The following is an 18313-nucleotide window of genomic DNA, read 5'->3' as shown; positions in this document are numbered from 1 at the left end:
GAGAGTGTGCGAGCATGTGAGCGTGTCTGTATGAGTGTGTAAATGTGGTCGTGTGAACGTCTATGCGGGTATATGGGACAGTGTGAGGGTCTATGTGGAGAGAGTGTGAATTTGTATGTGTGAGTGTTGTGGGGGGAGAGTGAGTGTGCGAGCGTGCGTGCATGCATGGTATGTACTTGCGTGTGAGGCGAGCCAGGGCTGACACTGCTCCTCGGAGTAGCAGCAGCTGCCTTATGACGAGGGATGGGTAATTCACTTGGACGATGCTTATTTCCAAACAAGAATAAGAATACCTTGTAATACCTTGGTTTCTATCTCCAGGCATTTTTTTCTCCTCTCGGAGTCTGTTCACTCCAGAGACCCCTTCCCTGAGCAGGGCACTCTCATAGTTTGTAAGAAGTCCTCACAGCTTTGTCTCCTTTGATCTTGGTGCCCACCATTTAGGGGAGCCAGGGAGAAGATCAGAGGTTGAATGCTGGTGAAAGTGTAAATGGCCTCAGAACTGATTAGCGGAATCTAATAGAGCCCGACATATGTCTACCCATGACCATGACCCTACAACTCCACTGCTAGGCATGCGCGTATGCTCGGCAAAAATTGGCGTCCAAGAATATCCAAGGCGCCTTTCTTTGAAATAGCCCAGAGCCGAAGACAACCCAGATGTCCACCAAGAGAGTGGATTAACTACTGATGACACATCCATTCAGGAGAACACTAGCTAGCGATAAAACAAACAAACAAACAAACAAACAAACTACTGATACACACACAACAGGGGCGACTCTCAAAGATTTTATATTGAGCAAAAGAAACCAGACACAAGGGAGCCTGCTGTCTGATTTCGTTCACGTGACGTCCACAAGCAGGCAGAACAAATCTTCCTTGGGGAAGGGGCATGAGGAAGGCTTCCTGGGTAATAGAAATGCTCCGTGCCTGGGGGACAGCTCTGTGGGTATCTCCAGAAGTAGAAACCATCCAGCTATACACTTAAGACACATCGTATATAAAGTTGTACCGCAATTAAAATAATTCATGAGACACTGGACTTCATCCTGCGTTTAGCACCTATTGGTTGTGTGGTTTTCCACAAATTAATTAACATCGAGGACTCTGTTTTTCTCTCTTGTAAAATGGCCACAAAAATATCATACTTCTCCTAGACTGAGCAGAATTAAAGGAGATACTGAATTATGACATTTAACACAGCATGTGGCACAGGGCTTACATCCTCGGGTGACAGACAAGGAGACTCCGGCTCAAAAGTGCTGAGTGACTTGGATGGGAACATGGAGCTTCAGAATTTAGGCTAAGATTTCCAAGCATATGAACCACAGTTTCACGCAGCACAGTTATGTTCAGATTCAAGTTCAGCAAATATCTAACAAGTACCTGCTATGTGCCAGGCACCCACAGAGTTTCATCAGAGCCCGTGGTGATCCTGGTTCAGCCTGAGCCAGAGAAACACCATGTGCCCCATCCTCTCACATCATTCTGCATCTCGGGAGGGAGATGCAGGCATGGGACATCTGAGGTCACAGCCCGCTGTTTCCGCAGGCCAGGGGGAGGCGGGGCGTGTGCCCTCTTGCACCCTTTCCTCCGGCTCCTGCCCAGCCATGTGCACCTGCAGTAATGGCATTGTGGACTGTCGCGGCAAAGGCCTCACCGCCATCCCTGCCAACCTGCCCGAGGCCATGACGGAGATGTGAGTACAGGGCCGAACAGGCGTGGGGACACAGGCCCTGGGGCTGCGCCAGGCTCCGGTGGTCCACCTGAGGGCTTGCACCAAAGCTCTTCCGTGGAAATGGGGGAGACACAGTTTTCCTTGGCTAGGCAACTCTGGAAGGCTGGAAAGGGGTGTTCCTCCAAGGTCCACCTGTTGAGCTCAGCTGGATGACTCTGCTAGAAGTGGTTTCTTAGTATTAGCATCATTCATGGGCCCCTTTCAGCCATGGCAGCCTGGGATAGTGGATCTCACATTACAGCAGCCCCTTTTCTCTGCCCGTGCTGACCCATCTACTCCAGACAGTGCAAAGGGTCTGGTTTGGGCTGGCGAGCCCAGCAGGTGGCAGTTGAGACTGGGGCGATCCGACCAGGGGACTCCTCTGTGTTCTCTCTCTGCAGCCGCCTAGAGCTCAATGGGATCAAGTCCATCCCCCCGGGAGCCTTCTCTCCCTACAGAAAGCTTCGGAGGATGTGAGTGCTTCCTGCTGCTTCCCGAGAGTCAGCATGGGGCAGGAGGAAGAGCCTGGACCAGGCATGCCACAGCCCTGGGCAGGTTCTGACTGCCTCCCAGGGCTGAGAGGCCCAGGGCTAGCTGCTTCCTGGCCTTCCTGCCCCACAGGTGGTTCATCTATGACGTGCAGATGGCAGTGGTATGACCTCCTCACAGGGTTGTGCTGAGGCCTCAATGCTGAGCCTGAGTCTGGCGTATGACCAGAGCTGACTGTCATCCTCTCATTTCAGCTTGGGCACCAATAGGAGCCATTGTGGATGTGAGAGGGGGTGTGGGGGACAGATGGGAGGTGGGGAAAAGCTTTGTCAAAGACCAAGGCTGGAGTGTCCTGCCCATGCACGACTCTCAGACTACACAGAGAGCGGCCATGGGTTTTTCAAATAAATAGGCAAACAAGGCCCTCATTTTTCTGGGGTCAATTTTCTAGTGCCCTCCCATGTCATCTGGGAGGTAGAGGGGACCAGGCAGGGCTTGGTGGCCTCTGAGGGATTCGGTCACCCTCTCTCCTGTTCACCTTACAGAGACCTGAGCAACAACCAGATTGCGGAGATTGCACCTGATGCCTTCCAAGGCCTTCGCTCCCTGAACTCACTGTGAGTAGTTGCACCAAGCTTCCGCGGAAGTCCAGAGTGTCCCCCGAGCTGGCCAGCAGGGCCCAAGGCCCCTCCAGTGGATGATGGAGGGAGAACACAGACCCTGCCCATCTGGCCTCAATGAGTCTCCCTTTGGCCACAAAGTCTAGAGTTTCTGTGCCTAGCACCCCCTTCCTCTCTGGAGGACCTTCTGCTCCGGGAGGGGGAGAAGGGAATCAAGGACTGAGTGCATGGAATCTAAGCAGAACGATTGCCCCTGGCAACTGTGATGCTCTCCCTGCCAAGGTGGGAATTTTCCCAACATTCTTTGCAGCAGTCATCTGACTCTGCCCAGCTTTCATGTTGGCCTGCCTCCCTGCAGAGGCCCAGCACTCCATGCACCTGAGCCTCCCCCACGTCACCTACAAGGGCGGCAACCATCAGTTCCAGCTGTGACATCTGCCACACTTGTCTCTTTCGTTCCCAAAGTGCTCTGAGCCCAAGTTGTGGTGGGTGAAGCAAAGACAGTGTTTTCTTCCACCTCTTCTCAGTTTTTCCCTTTCTTCAAGGATTCGTTGGGGTGGGGGGCGGGGTGGGGTCTGTTCAACTGCAAAACATGCAACATCGAAAGTTCATCTTAGAAATGTTACTTCGTCTTTCTTTTTCTAAGAACCCTTGCTTGCACCCCCATGTTCACCAAGCCCCACACTCTCTGCGGCCTCCTGGTACTTTGTCTACACAAAGAGTGCATTCAGGGTGCCCTCTAGTCAGGCGAGCTCCCCGTTGGTAGGGGCCTTTGGTTACCCTTAGGAACAGTGTTTTCACCTGTCCCTCATGTGAGACAGCACTGGACACATGCCTCCCATAAATTAGGGGCCGAGGAAGTGGAATGAAATGGAGCTTCTTGGCAAGTGCAGGGAGTAGCCAGGTCGTGCCTCTTCTCCCGGAGTAGCGTCGAGGTGGTGGATTCATGGGAATGGCACCACTCAGGCTGTCCAGTACAACTTACAGAGCTGTACATGACGGCCTGGCGATGGGTCACCAGAGGAGGAGATCTGATCCCAGAGGTGGACTGCCAGAATGCATGGCTCTTCCTCTAAGAAGTGAGAGAATCTTCTTCTACGTTGGATACGACAATAACCTATCCAAGTGGGCTCCCTTTGCACAGCCACCTCCCCACCACATGGGAGTTTGTGTACTGAAGTCATGCAAATAGGTCTCACTGACAGCGTGCATCCACGTGTCCGGCCCCGACCTCGTCTTTCTGCATCAGCTCCTGCTCTCTCCCCTCCATTCTCCACACGGGAGATGGATGGATCTTCCCAAATGCTGGCCGTATTCCAGAGGCTTCCTGGCGCTGGATGGGTGAAGTCCGAGCTTCTGCCCCATGGGGCTCTCCCCATCACCAGCTCAGATGCCACTGCAGGGACTTTGCTCCTGCGCACCCTCCTCCAGGAAGGATCTGGAAGCCACGTCTGAAGAGACAGCACACACTGTTTTTGCTCAGACTGAATATGACTGGCCGGGGATGGGGTGGGGAAGTAGGGAGGGGTGCGGGGGGGGGGAGGGGAGGGTGGCTATGGGGGCTACCTGTGTTATTGAGAATAAAATACACCACACTTCCCAACCCCCCCTGACTCTTTCATCGTCTGCCTGAACCCATTCCTGCCTGCATGTCTTTTTCGAATCTTTTTTTTTTTTCTAATACACACATTTGTGCTCAATGTGGAAGACTGAAAATACCGAAGTGCGAAAAACGCACCTGCAGTCCCGCCGCCCAGATCTCAGCACGGCGGCACTTCGGTCCATTTTCCCCTGGTGTTTTCACCGTGCCAGCAGACTTGGTTGACATGCTGGAGCTCGTACCGCACGTGCTGTCTGGCTGGCGTGTGTTTCCGTAATTCTGTGAAAAAAAAAAAATGTTAACTATTCCTGCCTATGAGATTTTTCTCTTCTTTGAACAGCCTCTTTTTGGATCTCGGACCAGGTTAATTTTCCACAACGTTTCCCAAAGGGTCCCTTTGCAGGCTTTTGTAGGATCCGTAAGTGAGGACAGGGAGTGAGGGCTGCACCTGTTGTGATGGGGATCACAGCTGCCTGGAGCCCATAGGGTACCTTTGAGCAAACTGGGAACAGGCCACTCTTGTTAAATACACTGTACTGCCATCTGCTGGGAACCTGTTACAGCAAACCTACAGGCTGTGATGGCTCAGCAGCGGTGCCCTTGTGTGGTGCAGGACTTGCAGAGCAATGCCTGGCCCAGTGGCCACCCTTTAACTCTTCCTTTCTGCTCCCTTTTCTCCAGGGTCCTCTATGGGAACAAGATCACAGACCTCCCCCGGGGTGTGTTTGGAGGCCTGTACACCCTACAGCTCCTGTAAGGACCCTTCGAGGATGTACTTGGGTGGGGCCCCGGGAAGGAGCCACTATCCCTTTGGCCTCCCAGACTGCCTTTTTGGCCTCTTTGGGGGGTGGAGGGCTCATTTGAGGCAAGGAGCCTGGAGGATGTCAGATCTGGTAGGGTGAGAGGCTAGGGACTCTGCAGAGGCAACTCAGAGCTGACAGCAAAGTACCTGAGCTGAGAGGCTGATGAGATAGATGCATGAGGCCCGTGTTCCTGAGGAGCTCGGCATGGCTGGGAAAAGAGCTGTGTCCTGCAGGGGGACACCCAGGCCCAGCTCAGCCTCCTTGAACCGTGAGAGTTCAAGCAAGGGTTCTCTCCTTGCTTTGGATCCAAGAGGCATAGAACCATACGCTCCATCTCAGCTGCCTGGGGGAACCAGCAGCACTCTGGGGAAGAGGAGGAGCCTCCCCTAATGTCTTTGGGAGGTAGTTTTGCTACTGTGCTCTCTGCTTTCTGAGAATCCCGTGGGGCACCTCTAGCAGTTCTGAGTGGGTGGCTCAAATGGTCCCGAAGCGCAGAGAAGGCAGTCGGAGGTCTCAGCTCCTCTGTGTGGAGTGGACGCCCAGAATGCCGGATGCCCTAGAAAGGGGCCAGTTCGTGTGGATGGGTCTGATGCTGTGCCTCTCCGCTTACCATCCGTCCCTGGCTCTGCCCACAGGCTCTTGAACGCCAACAAGATCAACTGCATCCGGCCCGACGCCTTCCAGGACCTGCAGAACCTCTCGCTTCTCTCCCTGTATGACAACAAGATCCAGAGTCTCGCTAAGGGAACTTTCACCTCCCTGCGGGCCATCCAGACCCTGTGAGTCCCTCTGCCCTCTTCTCTCTGTCCTAGAGGGTGGACCTATGGACCTAGGGGAGGTAACAGCCTCCAGGTACAAGTGACTGTCTTGCCCTGTGCCTTTTGCTCTTATGGAAGAAAGAACACGGTCTCTGGGTTAGATGAACATGAGTTTGAATTCCAGCTATGCCCCAGTGGCCCTGTGACCCTAGGCAAGTTAATTTGCTTCTCTACACCTCAGTTTACTCATTCATAAAATGAGAATATCATCTTCTCCATAAGGTTGTCATGAGATTAAGAGGGATATTTGTACAAAACTTAGCTCATTGTAAATGCTTCTTAAATGCTGGCTATAGTTATTATTATTATTATTAGATAGATTAAAAACAACTTGATACATCAACCAATACTAGCTTATTATTATTATTATATTCTAAGACACATGTTGTTTCCATGTTAACAGCTCTGAAGTTGGGATGCATATTATAAACGATGGCATTTTTTTTTTTACTTAGCATCATTTTTTTTCTTGATAATGCATAAAATAATAACATGTCTTGGAATTGATCATGTCTTAAGTCAGATGAAATCTAGTAATAGCAATGATGGTTACAAATTAAAAATTAGAGAGCAGCATCTCTAGGAATTTGTTTTAATCTTTCATTATAAGATATTACAAGCATGTTAAAAGTAGCATAGTGACCCTCCCAGTACTCACCGCCCAGCTTTAACTCATGGCTGGTCTGATTTCATCTACACTTCTTCCTCTCCCATGCCTCCCAGACTATATCGAGGTAAATCCCAGACGTCATTTATCATCTACGCAGACCTCATACATATTTATAAAAGGCAAAGATTCTTTAAAGACAGAACCATAACACTATTATTATATCTAAAAATTTAACAGTGAATTCCTTAATATCATCAAGTATCTAATTACTGTTTGAATTTCCAAGTGTCTCATACATTTTATACGATTTTAAAAATAACTCATTTGAGTCAGAATTTAAATTAGGCCTATGCAATACAATTGGCTGGTATTGGTTGACGTATCACTTAAGTTGTTTTTAATCTCTAGGTGACCTTTCCATCTCCTTCTTCCTGGCACTGTGTTATTGGTTTCTCCCAACCTGGACTTTTCTGTTTGCGTTCGGGGAATGTGGAGTAGTTTAACACACTCTCCTCTCCTATCTCTGTCCTGCAGTAGAACTGTCGATCTAGGAGCTTGGTTGGGTTCCGATTTTTTTCCTTTCTATTTTTGGCAGGATGACTTCATAGGTCGGGTTGTGTACTTCCATCCGGAGGCACATGATGTCTGGTTGTCTCTCTCTTTTTTTTTTTTTTGTAATAAACACAGCCATTGATCTCAGCGCCAGGACCCATTCATTCATTATGGGTCTGGAAATGGTGATATTTGAATTCTAACATTCCTTCCTCATTTGATAATGCTGTTGTGGTTACGCTGTAAAAAGGAGTCCTTATCTTTTAGCTGGGATGCTTCTGTGGAGGAAAACTTCCCGTCATCTACTATTCGGTTCAACTTAGGCACTTACATGGTGTCCTTTATCCTACGTCTTTAGTTCTGGGACCTGTAGTTGGACTCGATGTGCTACCCTGTGGGTCCTGTGATGTGTCCTTGGTGGGCGTTTATTATTAATCAGTATTAATAATGTGGCCATTGTTGTTGTTGGCATCCCTGCCACACTGTTTATTCGCTGGGCAGTGCTCTCTGTCAGATAACATTCGCATAGAGTGCTGGGTTGGGCGTGAAACAGGATGGGTAGAAGGTACAGCTCCTGCTCCCTGGGGACCCTGCACGTCAGTGGGGGTGTCAGCCGCAAAGACAAACTCATTAAAGCCCACCCGCCTGCAGCCTGCTCCTGCTAATTAATTTACTTATAGCTAGAGAGAGGAAGATGGAGCACCACTGGGAAATCCTGCCAAGTATATGAAATTGGAGGTTACAGGCAGACATGGGCAAGGTGGGTTATTTTAAGTTAGCAGTACATCCGACAGCAGCGCACTAAGGAGATTTCAAGGGTGGGGACCCACGCACGGGAAAGCCTGGGGGTGGGGATGGCACTAGGGGTCTCAGGTGAGGAGCACATCCCTCTCAAAGTGAAAAGAGAGGGAATAAAATCACGTGGATGTGCTCACCGAGGGCGGCCTCCGTGTCTATTTACCTGGCTGGGATGGATTTCTTAGAGTGCTCCTGCCTTCCAGACACCATACCTGAGATCTTGGCCTCTGCTACCAGGGCAGAGCTGGAGCAAAAGGCTAGAACTGGAAGGTTTTCCATAGATGGGATATAATACATATACTATATATTAAATATTAAATATACAGTAGCTAATAGTAGCAATACTGATAACAATAGTCACCTCTGCTTATTGAGCCCTTGTTAAATGCCAGGCCACTGTTCTTTACATGTATTGTCTTATTTAATACTTAATTGACCTAGGGAGGTAGATTCTATCATCCCTAACTTTACTTATAAGGAAACTAAGGCAGAAGGCGCTTACGTGACTCATCCAAGGTCACACAACAACTAGTAACGCAGGGACTTGGTCCCAGGCATCTCTTCAGCATCACTGAGAAAGTAGTTAGCTTATTCCACAATTATAAGAATAGACCTCATTATTTAAGGCTGTAAAACAAAACTGAATTTTCATGAACAATTATCAACCTATTAACAACTAAAGCGCAGTTTGGAACAAAAACAAACTGAAATTCAAGTTGCAATCAGATACGCTTACTTCAGCTGCAGATGGTAAAACTCTTAGACTAAATCTTACGTCAGCCTGAGTAGATTTAAACTTGCCACACCTTGCTTGATTTGTTCATAACTCCAAGACTGACTGCCTTATGTCACAGTACTGATTTTGCTGTAGTTTTACTTGCCCCAAGAGACTAAAAAAATTTTTTTGATCTCGGAAGCTAAGCAGGGTCAGGCCTGGTTAGTACTTGGATGGGAGACCACCTAGGAAGACCAGGTGCTGTAAGCATAAACAATAAAAAAATAAGGGATCGTAAGCTGACAAGGTCCTTGCAATCTGTGAGGTCAAACAAGGGTTACCTTGCCTAAAAAAAAAAAAAAAAAGTTTTTTGGTAGAAGAGGGTAAAAGGGGGGGAGTTCCAAAAATCGTTAAAACACCTTTAATGGGGTATAACTTACATACCATAAAATGCACCTATTTTAAGTGTATAATTCAACAATTTTTAGACAATTTGCAATTATTCAGTTCTCACTACAATTCCAATTTTAGAACATTTTCATCACTCCTCCAAAATCCCTTGTGCCCACTTACAATCAATCCCTATTTCCAGCCTGCCCCCGGGCAACCAGAAATCTAATTTCTGTTTCTACAGACTTGCCTTTTCTGGACATTTCATAACAATGGAATCATACACCATATCATCTTTTGTGACTGATTTCTTTTGCTTAGCATGGTGCTTTTCAGGTCCATATTGCAGTATGTATCACTATTTTGTCTCTTTATTGCCAAATAACTTATCATCGTATAGATAGACCACATTTTGTTTATCCGTTCTCGTTGATGGACATTTGTATTTTACTTGGGACCATAATGAATAACGCTGCTGTGAATATTCACCTACAAATCTTTGTATGGACAAATGTTTTCATTTCTCTTAGAATTTCTGGGTAACATGGGAAATTCACGTTTAACTTTTTAAAGAAACTACCACTATTTTCCAAACTGGCCACATCGTTTTATATTCCTAACAGCAACGTATTATGAGGGTTCCCATTTCTCTACATCCTTTGCAATGTGTCGTTTGTCTTTTTGATCATAGTGGGTATAAAGTGGCACCTCGGTGTGCGTTTAATTTGACCAACGATGTTGAGCATCTGCCCCCAAAGATTCTTAGTTGTGCTTCTTAATGCATATTCCAAAAGAGACACCAAGAATCCATCTTCTCTTATCTTCACTGCCGTAAGTGTTCACGGAATGGCTGCGTGGCCGCACGGGCAGCACATTTCTGGGTGAGCCTTTAATATGACTCACTTTTCCCAAACAGATTATTTTTCTTCCTCTTGTGTATTTTCCCTCCCCAGCTCCCTGCGCTTTGCAAATTTTGAATTTTGTTTAGAATTTAAGATTTTGTGAAACATTCTCATTTGTGTCAAATACTTAGTTTCTACAGAGGCCACTTGTCTCTGTGGGTGGTTCACGTTTTATAGTCGATTTGACATAAATAGCCTGTTCTTAAAAGGGATGTATTCTACTCAGCACCCCTTAAACATTTTAATACGTGCCTAAACAACATAATCGAATTAATTTTAAACAGAGTTTTCTACCAAGATTGTGATAAAAGAAAGCAATTAGTTCAGACAGAGGCTAGGCACTAAGGCGCACACAGATGGGCGGCTGGGAGGATCCAGGAAACCTAGTGCATTTTAAATTAGCTACAAACTCTGCCATGTGGAATCAGCAAACATGTTTTCTCGGTGCAAATTGACAGTTTAAACTGGGAAATAAATGCCGAACGGAATGTAGAAGAGGTGGGAGGGGCCTGGCCCACCTGGTGGAACTGTAAGGAGCCAGGGCTCAGGCAGGAAACTGGGGGGCTCTGCAAAGCTGGTGGCAGGGGCAGCTGGGCAGCGATGGTTCTGGCCAGAGGCCACAGGGCAGAGCCGAGAGAGAGAGAGAGAGAGAGAGCGAGCGAGCAGTCAGGGTCTGAGCTGAGCTGGGCAGGGTTCCTGTCTCTCCTTAGAGAGCTCTGCAGCCCCAGCAGGTGGAGGGCCTGAGGCCAATAAGTAGGTGGGCTAAACTGATGGTAGTCCACGGAAAGCAGCCATGGCATGGTGAGCCTTCAGAGCTGGCCCCTGGTCTCTCTCCCTGTATTTATGTGCAGAAGCATTGGCTCTCAGGTCCGTGCTGGAATATTCTGCCCTGGCTGTCTCCATCTGGAAAGCAGGGTATGCTTGCAGGGCACACCTGGTGGCCTAGACACAGGTGGGCCAACTGCTGCGTGGTTCAGGTGTGACTGCTTTGAGCCTGCTGGGGCGGTCAGGGCTAATGGCAAAGGCAGCCATGTGGTCGCTCACAGCAACCAGGCTCTCTCAGTCGTCATCACCTGTCAGCCGCCCCTCGCTGCATATATCCTGCTGGTAACACAGGTAGCCCAGCAGAATTGGAGTGCTTCCCCAACAAGTAGCTGAGAGGTTTAATTGGTTTAAGAGACGGCCTATAAAATGGCCAAGGGGCAGCGACCCCTATGGCCTAAGGTGGGAATGGAGATTCCATGTAAAGCTGAGAGGCTGCAGCAGCCCCCTTGAGATACTTCCACCCCAGCTACAGGCCCAGCCTTGCCGCCCCTTCCTGAGAGAAGGCTATGAGACAGAGGCTGCTGCCCGAGGCCGCAGGAAGGGAACAATGATTCACATGCCGAGGGGTCCCAAGGCTTCTGAGCGCCTGTTCTGTCACCTCACCTATGGAAGGATAGAGGTGCTCTGGCCTTTCTCCAGGTCATTTCTGCCTCCACTCATGTTTGTGAAGTGTCTCAGGCAAAGGAGGAATCCGTGAGTAGAAGGAGACAGGACAGAGGGAGGCTTGAAGGGGGAGTGTGACAGAGACAGCTGAAGCTCCAACGCCTTCGGAGCCCAGCCCCTTCCCTCCTGTGGTGCTGTGGCAAGACTTCTCTGAAGAAGGTGGGCGCACCTGGGTGGTGCCCCCAAGTGGTGCATTTCTCTCCAGAGCCAGCCCCAGCCTTCAGGCAATGAGCCAGCAGCAAGGCCTTGTCAAGGTGGAGGTCAGCTTAAGTTTGCAGCCCTTGCTCTGACCCAGATTTGCCTCCCTTGGACAGGCATCTGGCCCAGAACCCTTTCATCTGTGACTGTAACCTCAAGTGGCTGGCGGACTTCCTGCGCACCAACCCCATCGAGACCAGTGGGGCCCGCTGTGCCAGCCCCCGGCGCCTCGCCAACAAGCGCATCGGGCAGATCAAGAGCAAGAAGTTCCGGTGCTCAGGTAGTTGTCGGCCCCCTGTCTGTCTGCAGCCTCATCAGGGACGCTGCGTTGTTTCCCGGGTGGCTCCAGCAAGGGTGCCCAAGGCCATGCTGGATCCATGCTGGACGATGTTGGCCCCCAATTCTAGGTTTGGGTATGAGTGGTGTTCAGTCCCACCCCTTGTGTTACTGAGGCCTGGGGAGGGGAAGCTTGCTGAAGGTCTTAAAGAAGGACCAAGATAAGGACCTAGGCCCTCTACCCCAAGGCCAGTTCTTTTTCACGCCACCACTTTCAGCCTTTGAAGACACTTGGGAGGCCTAGGACCCCTCTTCAGTGAGATAGGTGGCTCCTTCAGGCTCTGGGGCAGCAGAAACAGCATCTGGCAGGGGCAGCGTGGGTCAGCTTCTGAGACTGGATCCTGGTCAGGGCCTGACTCCGCCCTGCCGCATCCCAATATTGTGCCATTGCACATGCGAATTCAATGGCTCTGGAGCTACCTGAGACGTTTAATTGGTGCACGGCTGGCCCCACCGTCGGTCTGGGCAAGGAACATCTGTGCTCTGCGAAGGTCTTCTCCACTGGGGCTGGGCGGATGGGCTCTGGAGCCTTGATTTGGAACCTCAGCCTCGTTCCTGGGTGCCTTAAGCTGGGCCATGGGGCTGGGGCCTGGGGAAGTCCTACACAATCCCCCCAGCATCACGGCATTTCTGTTTTCCTCCCCAGCCAAAGAGCAGTACTTCATTCCAGGTAGGAGAGTGGGGGAATCAAGGCCAGCCTGAGTGGGACGGTAACAGTGGGTGGGCAGGGACTGGGGTGGCAGGCCGAGGGGGCCTACGGGACCCTGGGGGCAAGGCTGCCCAGAGTCTGCCCCGGGCCCCTCATGCCCTGGCCGCTGGCCTCTCACTGCAGGCACGGAGGATTACCAGCTGAACAGTGAATGCAACAGTGACGTGGTCTGTCCCCACAAGTGTCGCTGTGAGGCCAGCGTGGTGGAGTGCTCCGGCCTGAAGCTCACCAAGATCCCTGAGCGTATCCCCCAGTCCACGGCTGAGCTGTGAGCCCCCAGACCCTTCGCATCCTCGCCTCTCCCTGCTCCCGCTAAGCTCCCGGGGCCTGCTCCTGGTTTTTCTCTGGCCTGGCTCTATTTGGGGACCACTGGAGAGGCCCCGCAGCGCTGGGGCCCCTCTACTTCTGACTCACAGCCGTGCGTGCCCTTGAAGCAATCTCTGGCACCCAGGGCTCGTCGCAGGCCTGAACCAGGGGTGGCTCTTCTCAGTCATGCTTTTGCCATTTGAGGGGGACATGATTTCATTAGCTCAAGGTGTTTCCTAAACTATCTTTTAACTATTTTTTTCTGTCTCTAAAACCATAAATTTGTGCACATATATATCCATGTGCATGAATACCTGACGTATCTATCACTCATATATGTAAATTTTCATAGCATTTTTCATGTTAAAAATATGCCTGTTCATAACTCCCAACTTTGGCACTTGGCCCAGAATTCCTTTAAAATAGGATCAATTCGCTGCACCAGATAAATTCGTCTGGGAGTCCCCTTTGTTCGAATCCCCGATTATTTCAGTTTGGAAGGTACTTGAATGTCTGTCTCCTATGGATGTGCAAGTTCCCTTCATTGCCTCTTCCAGACGATTAAACAACAATGAGATTTCCATCCTGGAGGCCACTGGGGTGTTTAAGAAACTCCCACATCTGAAGAAAATGTGAGTTATCCAGTGGCGGAAAGGTTGTGGTCAGAACGCGGCCCGGGATGGAGATCAGGGTGTGGGGGTGCTCCCACGGGGTGGAGGGCTGGACAGGGCTCTTGTGCATGAGGATTGGGTGCAGGAAGTGGGGCCCTGAGCTTCGTCACCCTTTCACACCTCCTCTCTCAGCAACCTGAGCAACAACAAGGTGTCAGAAATCGAAGATGGGGCCTTCGAGGGTGCGGCCTCTGTGAGCGAGCTGCACCTGACCGCCAACCAGCTGGAGTCCATCCGGAGTGGCATGTTCCGGGGCCTGGACGGCTTGAGGACCCTGTGAGTGTGTGGGGCTGAGGAGCAGGGCAAACAACAGTGGACTGCGGCAGGCAAAAGCCAGAGTGTAGTGTTTGCGTTAAAGGGAGAGGAAGGGAGGGTAGGAGGCCCCCTCTCCCTGGCCCCGGCTTTCAAGAGGAGGGGACAGCTGAGGACCCTGGCTGCAGTGGGCCAAGTAATGAGATGTTGGTAACTGTGGTGAGGCCTGCTTTCTCATCCCCTGAGGTGCGGGGTCAGTGCCCGGTAAGGGGGTAAAGAGAGGCGGGTCCTTCTGGAGGTCCCCTCTCAGTGTCCTGTGGTCAGGTCACAAGAACATAGCACATGTGTTCAGTTCAGGAGTGGCTGGCACCACTGCAGTCAGGAAAGGCTGGATGGCCCGGCCCCATGGTGGGGACATTGCAGAGGTGACCCAAGTGGGTGAAAATGAGGGAGCAGTGGTGGCCCACAAGTTTTGGGATTCTGGGATCCCATGACCTAGAGCTCAGCCAGAGCTAACCAGATATCAGGACCCAGTAGGACCCTGGGGTCATCACCCCTCACACACGCTCAGTGAGCCACTCTGCGCCCAGGCAGCACTGGCTCTTTAGATGGCCGTGTAGACTTTTAGCAAGTCTGATAGACTGTGTTGTCCAGACTTCCTGCAGTGAAAGAAATGCCCATGTTCGTGCTGTCCAATGTGATAGCCACACGTGGCTACAGAGCGCCTGACATTTGGCCAGTGCTGTAGAGGCACTGAATTTTGAACTCCATTTCATTGTAATTAATTTAAATCTAAATAGCTGCATGTGGCCAGTGGTGACAGCTCTGGGAGCCACCTGCCTGGGTTTAAAGCGCAGCCCTGCGGTAGGGCTGTGGATTGGCTTCTGAGCACATATGGTATTTGTGTAAGGTAAATGAATGTATGAATTCTCTGTGGATTTTTGTTTGTTTTACAAAAAGGGGATTTTATTATTTGCTGTGTTTTGCAGCTTGCTTTTTCCCTTGTGAATTGCCTAGTCTGTGTCAGGCTTGGTTTCGTTTTTGGTTGGGCAAAGGAATTGAGCCAGGTTTTTAAGGTGAACAGAGAGTTTTGCAGATATGAATGAAGAAGAAGGTCATGCTAGAAAGAAATCGTAGCTGGGGGAAGGTGTGATGCAGGCTTGAGCCGCACACCCGGAGGATAAAGGAGTCTGGGAAGGGGGGCCGGTGCTGGTCTGGGTCTGGGTTGGACGGGCTCCCAAAAGTCATAGAAAAGAGTTTAAACGTGATTCTGTGGGCGGTTTGGAAGCCACTGTGGGCTTTAGGCTGGAGAGGGACATGCCCATAGGAAAGTGTCTCGGGTGTTGACCTGGAGTGTGGCCGGGAGGCACTGGGCATCCAAGGAGTGAAGGCGGCGGCCGGCGGGCCGTGTGGGCCGGAGGCAGAGGAGGGCATCCAGAGGCAGGGAGGGTGTGCGGGGAGCCCAGCACCAGGGCTGCTGGCTGTGCTTCCGCTCCCCGTGGCTCAGCGTCTCTGGGAGAAAATCTACGAACTGGCCCGTGGCAGCGCAAAGCACAGCGCGGGCAGATGGCCGAAGGGCACGGCCTTCTCGCCCTCCCCACCCCCTCCCAGCATGCTGAGGAGCAACCGCGTCAGCTGCATCCACAACGACAGCTTCGTGGGCCTGCGCAACGTCCGCCTCCTCTCGCTTTACGACAACCAGATCGCCACCATTTCCCCCGGAGCCTTCGATACCCTGCAGGCCCTCTCCACGCTGTAAGTCCGGCTGTCAGACAGGCAGGGCTGGGACTCTGGCTCCAGCCATGTGCACCCAGGAAGGAACCTCACCCACCTGCGGTCTTGAGGGCATGGCCTTCTCAGTGGGGGCTTTAAAGGACAAACTCGGGGGATGGTGGGGTCCCCATGGTTTGTTGATACGTGAGTCCTGCCACGTTGGGACAGTGCCTCCTGGTCGGTTTGGGAGAGCGTTGCCGGTCGTGCAGACAGTACGTGGATGGCAAGAGAGTGCTTAGCTGGGAAAGCGAGACTAGCGGAGTGTCTTCGCGGTCACACACCCACGTCTTCCAGGAACCTTCTGGCCAACCCTTTCAACTGCAACTGCCAGCTGGCCTGGCTGGGCGACTGGCTGCGGAAGAGGAAGATCGTGACGGGGAACCCGCGATGCCAGAACCCAGACTTCCTGCGGCAGATTCCCCTGCAGGACGTGGCCTTCCCTGACTTCAGGTGTGAGGAAGGTAACTCGTGCCCCGCCACCACCACCCTGGGCGGGAGGGGAGCGGGTGAGCTGGGCCAGGCCATGGGCATGCAGAGTCGGTGAGCAGTGCCCTGTGGCATGCCCCAGAGGGTAGGGGTTAGTGGGGAGGCAGGCTCTGTTGGTGGGGAGGAGGTGAGGAGCAAGGAGGCCCACCTGGTGGTGTCTTTGTGTGACTGCAAGAGCAACTATGGGCTTATTGTTTTAAAAAGTGGGAAAATACAGGTAAAAGGATATAGACATTACCAATCAGCTTGTTACTCAGAGAAAATCACCATTAACATTTTAGTGTATTTTCTTTATATGAGTTTGTTTAACCCAGAGTCCTGCCTCCTGGCTGTTCCTCAGTGCTGCAGACTGATGGGTTTACTCTGTCCAGAATATGCATTGGGTACAGACCCCACATTGCCTCTGACCAGTCTTCTGACCTGAGCAAGTTATTTAAGCTTTCTAGCTCTCAGTAAAACAGAAATCCATTAGCTTAACTGACCTGTTTTGAGTACTATGTGCCAGGGCCTGCTCTAGGTACAAAGAAGAGACACAAGTCTCTGTCCTCATGCTACTTGCATTCTAGGGGTGAGAGTGGGGCCCTTAATGCACTATTAAGAAGACTGTGTTTGATACAATGTCCAACACATAGTAAGTGTTCCAGAAATGGTGTGTTTTGTCCCTGGTGGAGAAGGGTGTAGCCAAGTGCATGAGGGAGTGTCAGAGAGGGGTGTCTGTTCCTAGGCACCACACGGCAGGGCTCTGGCTGCAGGAGTCCCTAAGAAGGCCTGTCCCCTCACTGATGTGGCTCCGCGCCTTCCTCCCCAGGCCAGGAGGAGGGGGGCTGCCTGCCCCGCCCACAGTGCCCCCAGGAATGCGCCTGCCTGGACACTGTGGTCCGATGCAGCAACAAGCACCTCCAGGCCCTGCCCAAGGGCGTCCCCAAGAATGTCACGGAACTGTGAGTAGCCGAGGCCTGGTGTCAGGAGGAGAAGGCGACCAAAAACAGATATTAGCTGACTAGCAGCTTGGAGTGAGGGCTTTGCAGGAGACACTGGTTTCTAAGGAGGCTTTGAACTTCTCTTCGATCCACCCGATGGCATGACTCACCCATGGCAAGTGCTTCATCCCTCTAAACTAAGCTTTGCCTTTAAAATGAGAAATAACAGTACTTATTCCACTTCACATCATCTCCTGAGCATTCTGCTCTGCACTGAAAACTCTCACAAAAGTTATTTTTACTGGCCACATAATATTCCACCACACGAATCTACTGCGATCTACATAACAAATCCCTTTGTTGGATATTCTAGTTGTTCCCAATTTTTTACTATCATAAAGAACGCTGAGGTGTATGTCCCTTCAGTGAGACTGCTAGTCAAAGAGCAGTGCATTGTTAGCACCCTGCTGCCTTTTGCCTGGTGGCCTCCCGGAAGAGTCGTGTCCTTTGCACTCCTATTAGCCTTGTGTGGAAATGGCCTGCCTGCCCTCCTTTCAACACTGGGTGTCGTGGTCTATAATCTTTGTTCATTTGGGTTTGGTACCTGAACTCATGTGGAGGTGTGGACTTAAGTGTGTGTGACAGATAGAGGGATGGAGAGCTGGGCTTCTTTGACAGACACCTCCAAATGAAAGGGTTTGGTCAGTCCCCGACTCTTCCTGTCCCTTGGATTGGTCTCCTGGTCTCCATAACCAAGCTTGTCTTTTTCCCATGGCGAGCACCTGAGGTTTTCATTTTCTTTCTGTCATTACCAAGCCTATCAGCCACAGCAGTCCTTGTCCTGTGACTCGCCTACCATGTCACCTGCACCCCCCTTTTTTTTGTCACAATGTTAGAGTCCCTGTTTTCTCCTCGGTGCCTCATAGCAACCCTCAGCATAATGGGACAGGTGGGACAGCCTGTCTTCATTGACTGAGGAGGCTGAAAGGCACCTGACTTCTCTAAGCCTCAGTTTCCTCAGCTGTAAAATGGGGCTACTTGGGTGTACTGAGAGAATCAAATGAGATGGTGAGAAGTCACTTTGTACGATGTGCAGCCCTGATGCTGCTGCTCTCTGGATCTTTGGGGTGTGAAGGAGCCATCCTGAGGGCTCAAGT

At 51.0% G+C, this 18313-nt stretch overlaps 1 protein-coding gene across 1 annotated transcript in view; it reads left to right on the top strand.

The window, feature by feature from the left end:
- Window positions 1-18313, top strand: part of SLIT1 (slit guidance ligand 1) — a 150893-nt gene that overhangs the window by 104285 nt on the left and 28295 nt on the right. The window contains exons 9-21 of the mRNA XM_016164202.2: window positions 1555-1702; window positions 2122-2193; window positions 2755-2826; window positions 5111-5182; window positions 5868-6011; window positions 11820-11983; window positions 12686-12709; window positions 12872-13016; window positions 13612-13686; window positions 13858-14001; window positions 15589-15732; window positions 16045-16211; window positions 17045-17177. Of these exons, the coding sequence (XP_016019688.2) occupies window positions 1555-1702; window positions 2122-2193; window positions 2755-2826; window positions 5111-5182; window positions 5868-6011; window positions 11820-11983; window positions 12686-12709; window positions 12872-13016; window positions 13612-13686; window positions 13858-14001; window positions 15589-15732; window positions 16045-16211; window positions 17045-17177 (1504 nt within the window). The remainder of the gene's footprint in view (window positions 1-1554; window positions 1703-2121; window positions 2194-2754; window positions 2827-5110; window positions 5183-5867; window positions 6012-11819; window positions 11984-12685; window positions 12710-12871; window positions 13017-13611; window positions 13687-13857; window positions 14002-15588; window positions 15733-16044; window positions 16212-17044; window positions 17178-18313) is intronic.

The sequence above is a fragment of the Rousettus aegyptiacus genome, unplaced genomic scaffold (genome assembly GCF_014176215.1).
Source record: "Rousettus aegyptiacus isolate mRouAeg1 unplaced genomic scaffold, mRouAeg1.p scaffold_m13_p_6, whole genome shotgun sequence".
NCBI classification, from domain to species: Eukaryota; Metazoa; Chordata; class Mammalia; order Chiroptera; family Pteropodidae; genus Rousettus; species Rousettus aegyptiacus.
This window is presented reverse-complemented; position numbering and strand designations above follow the sequence as displayed.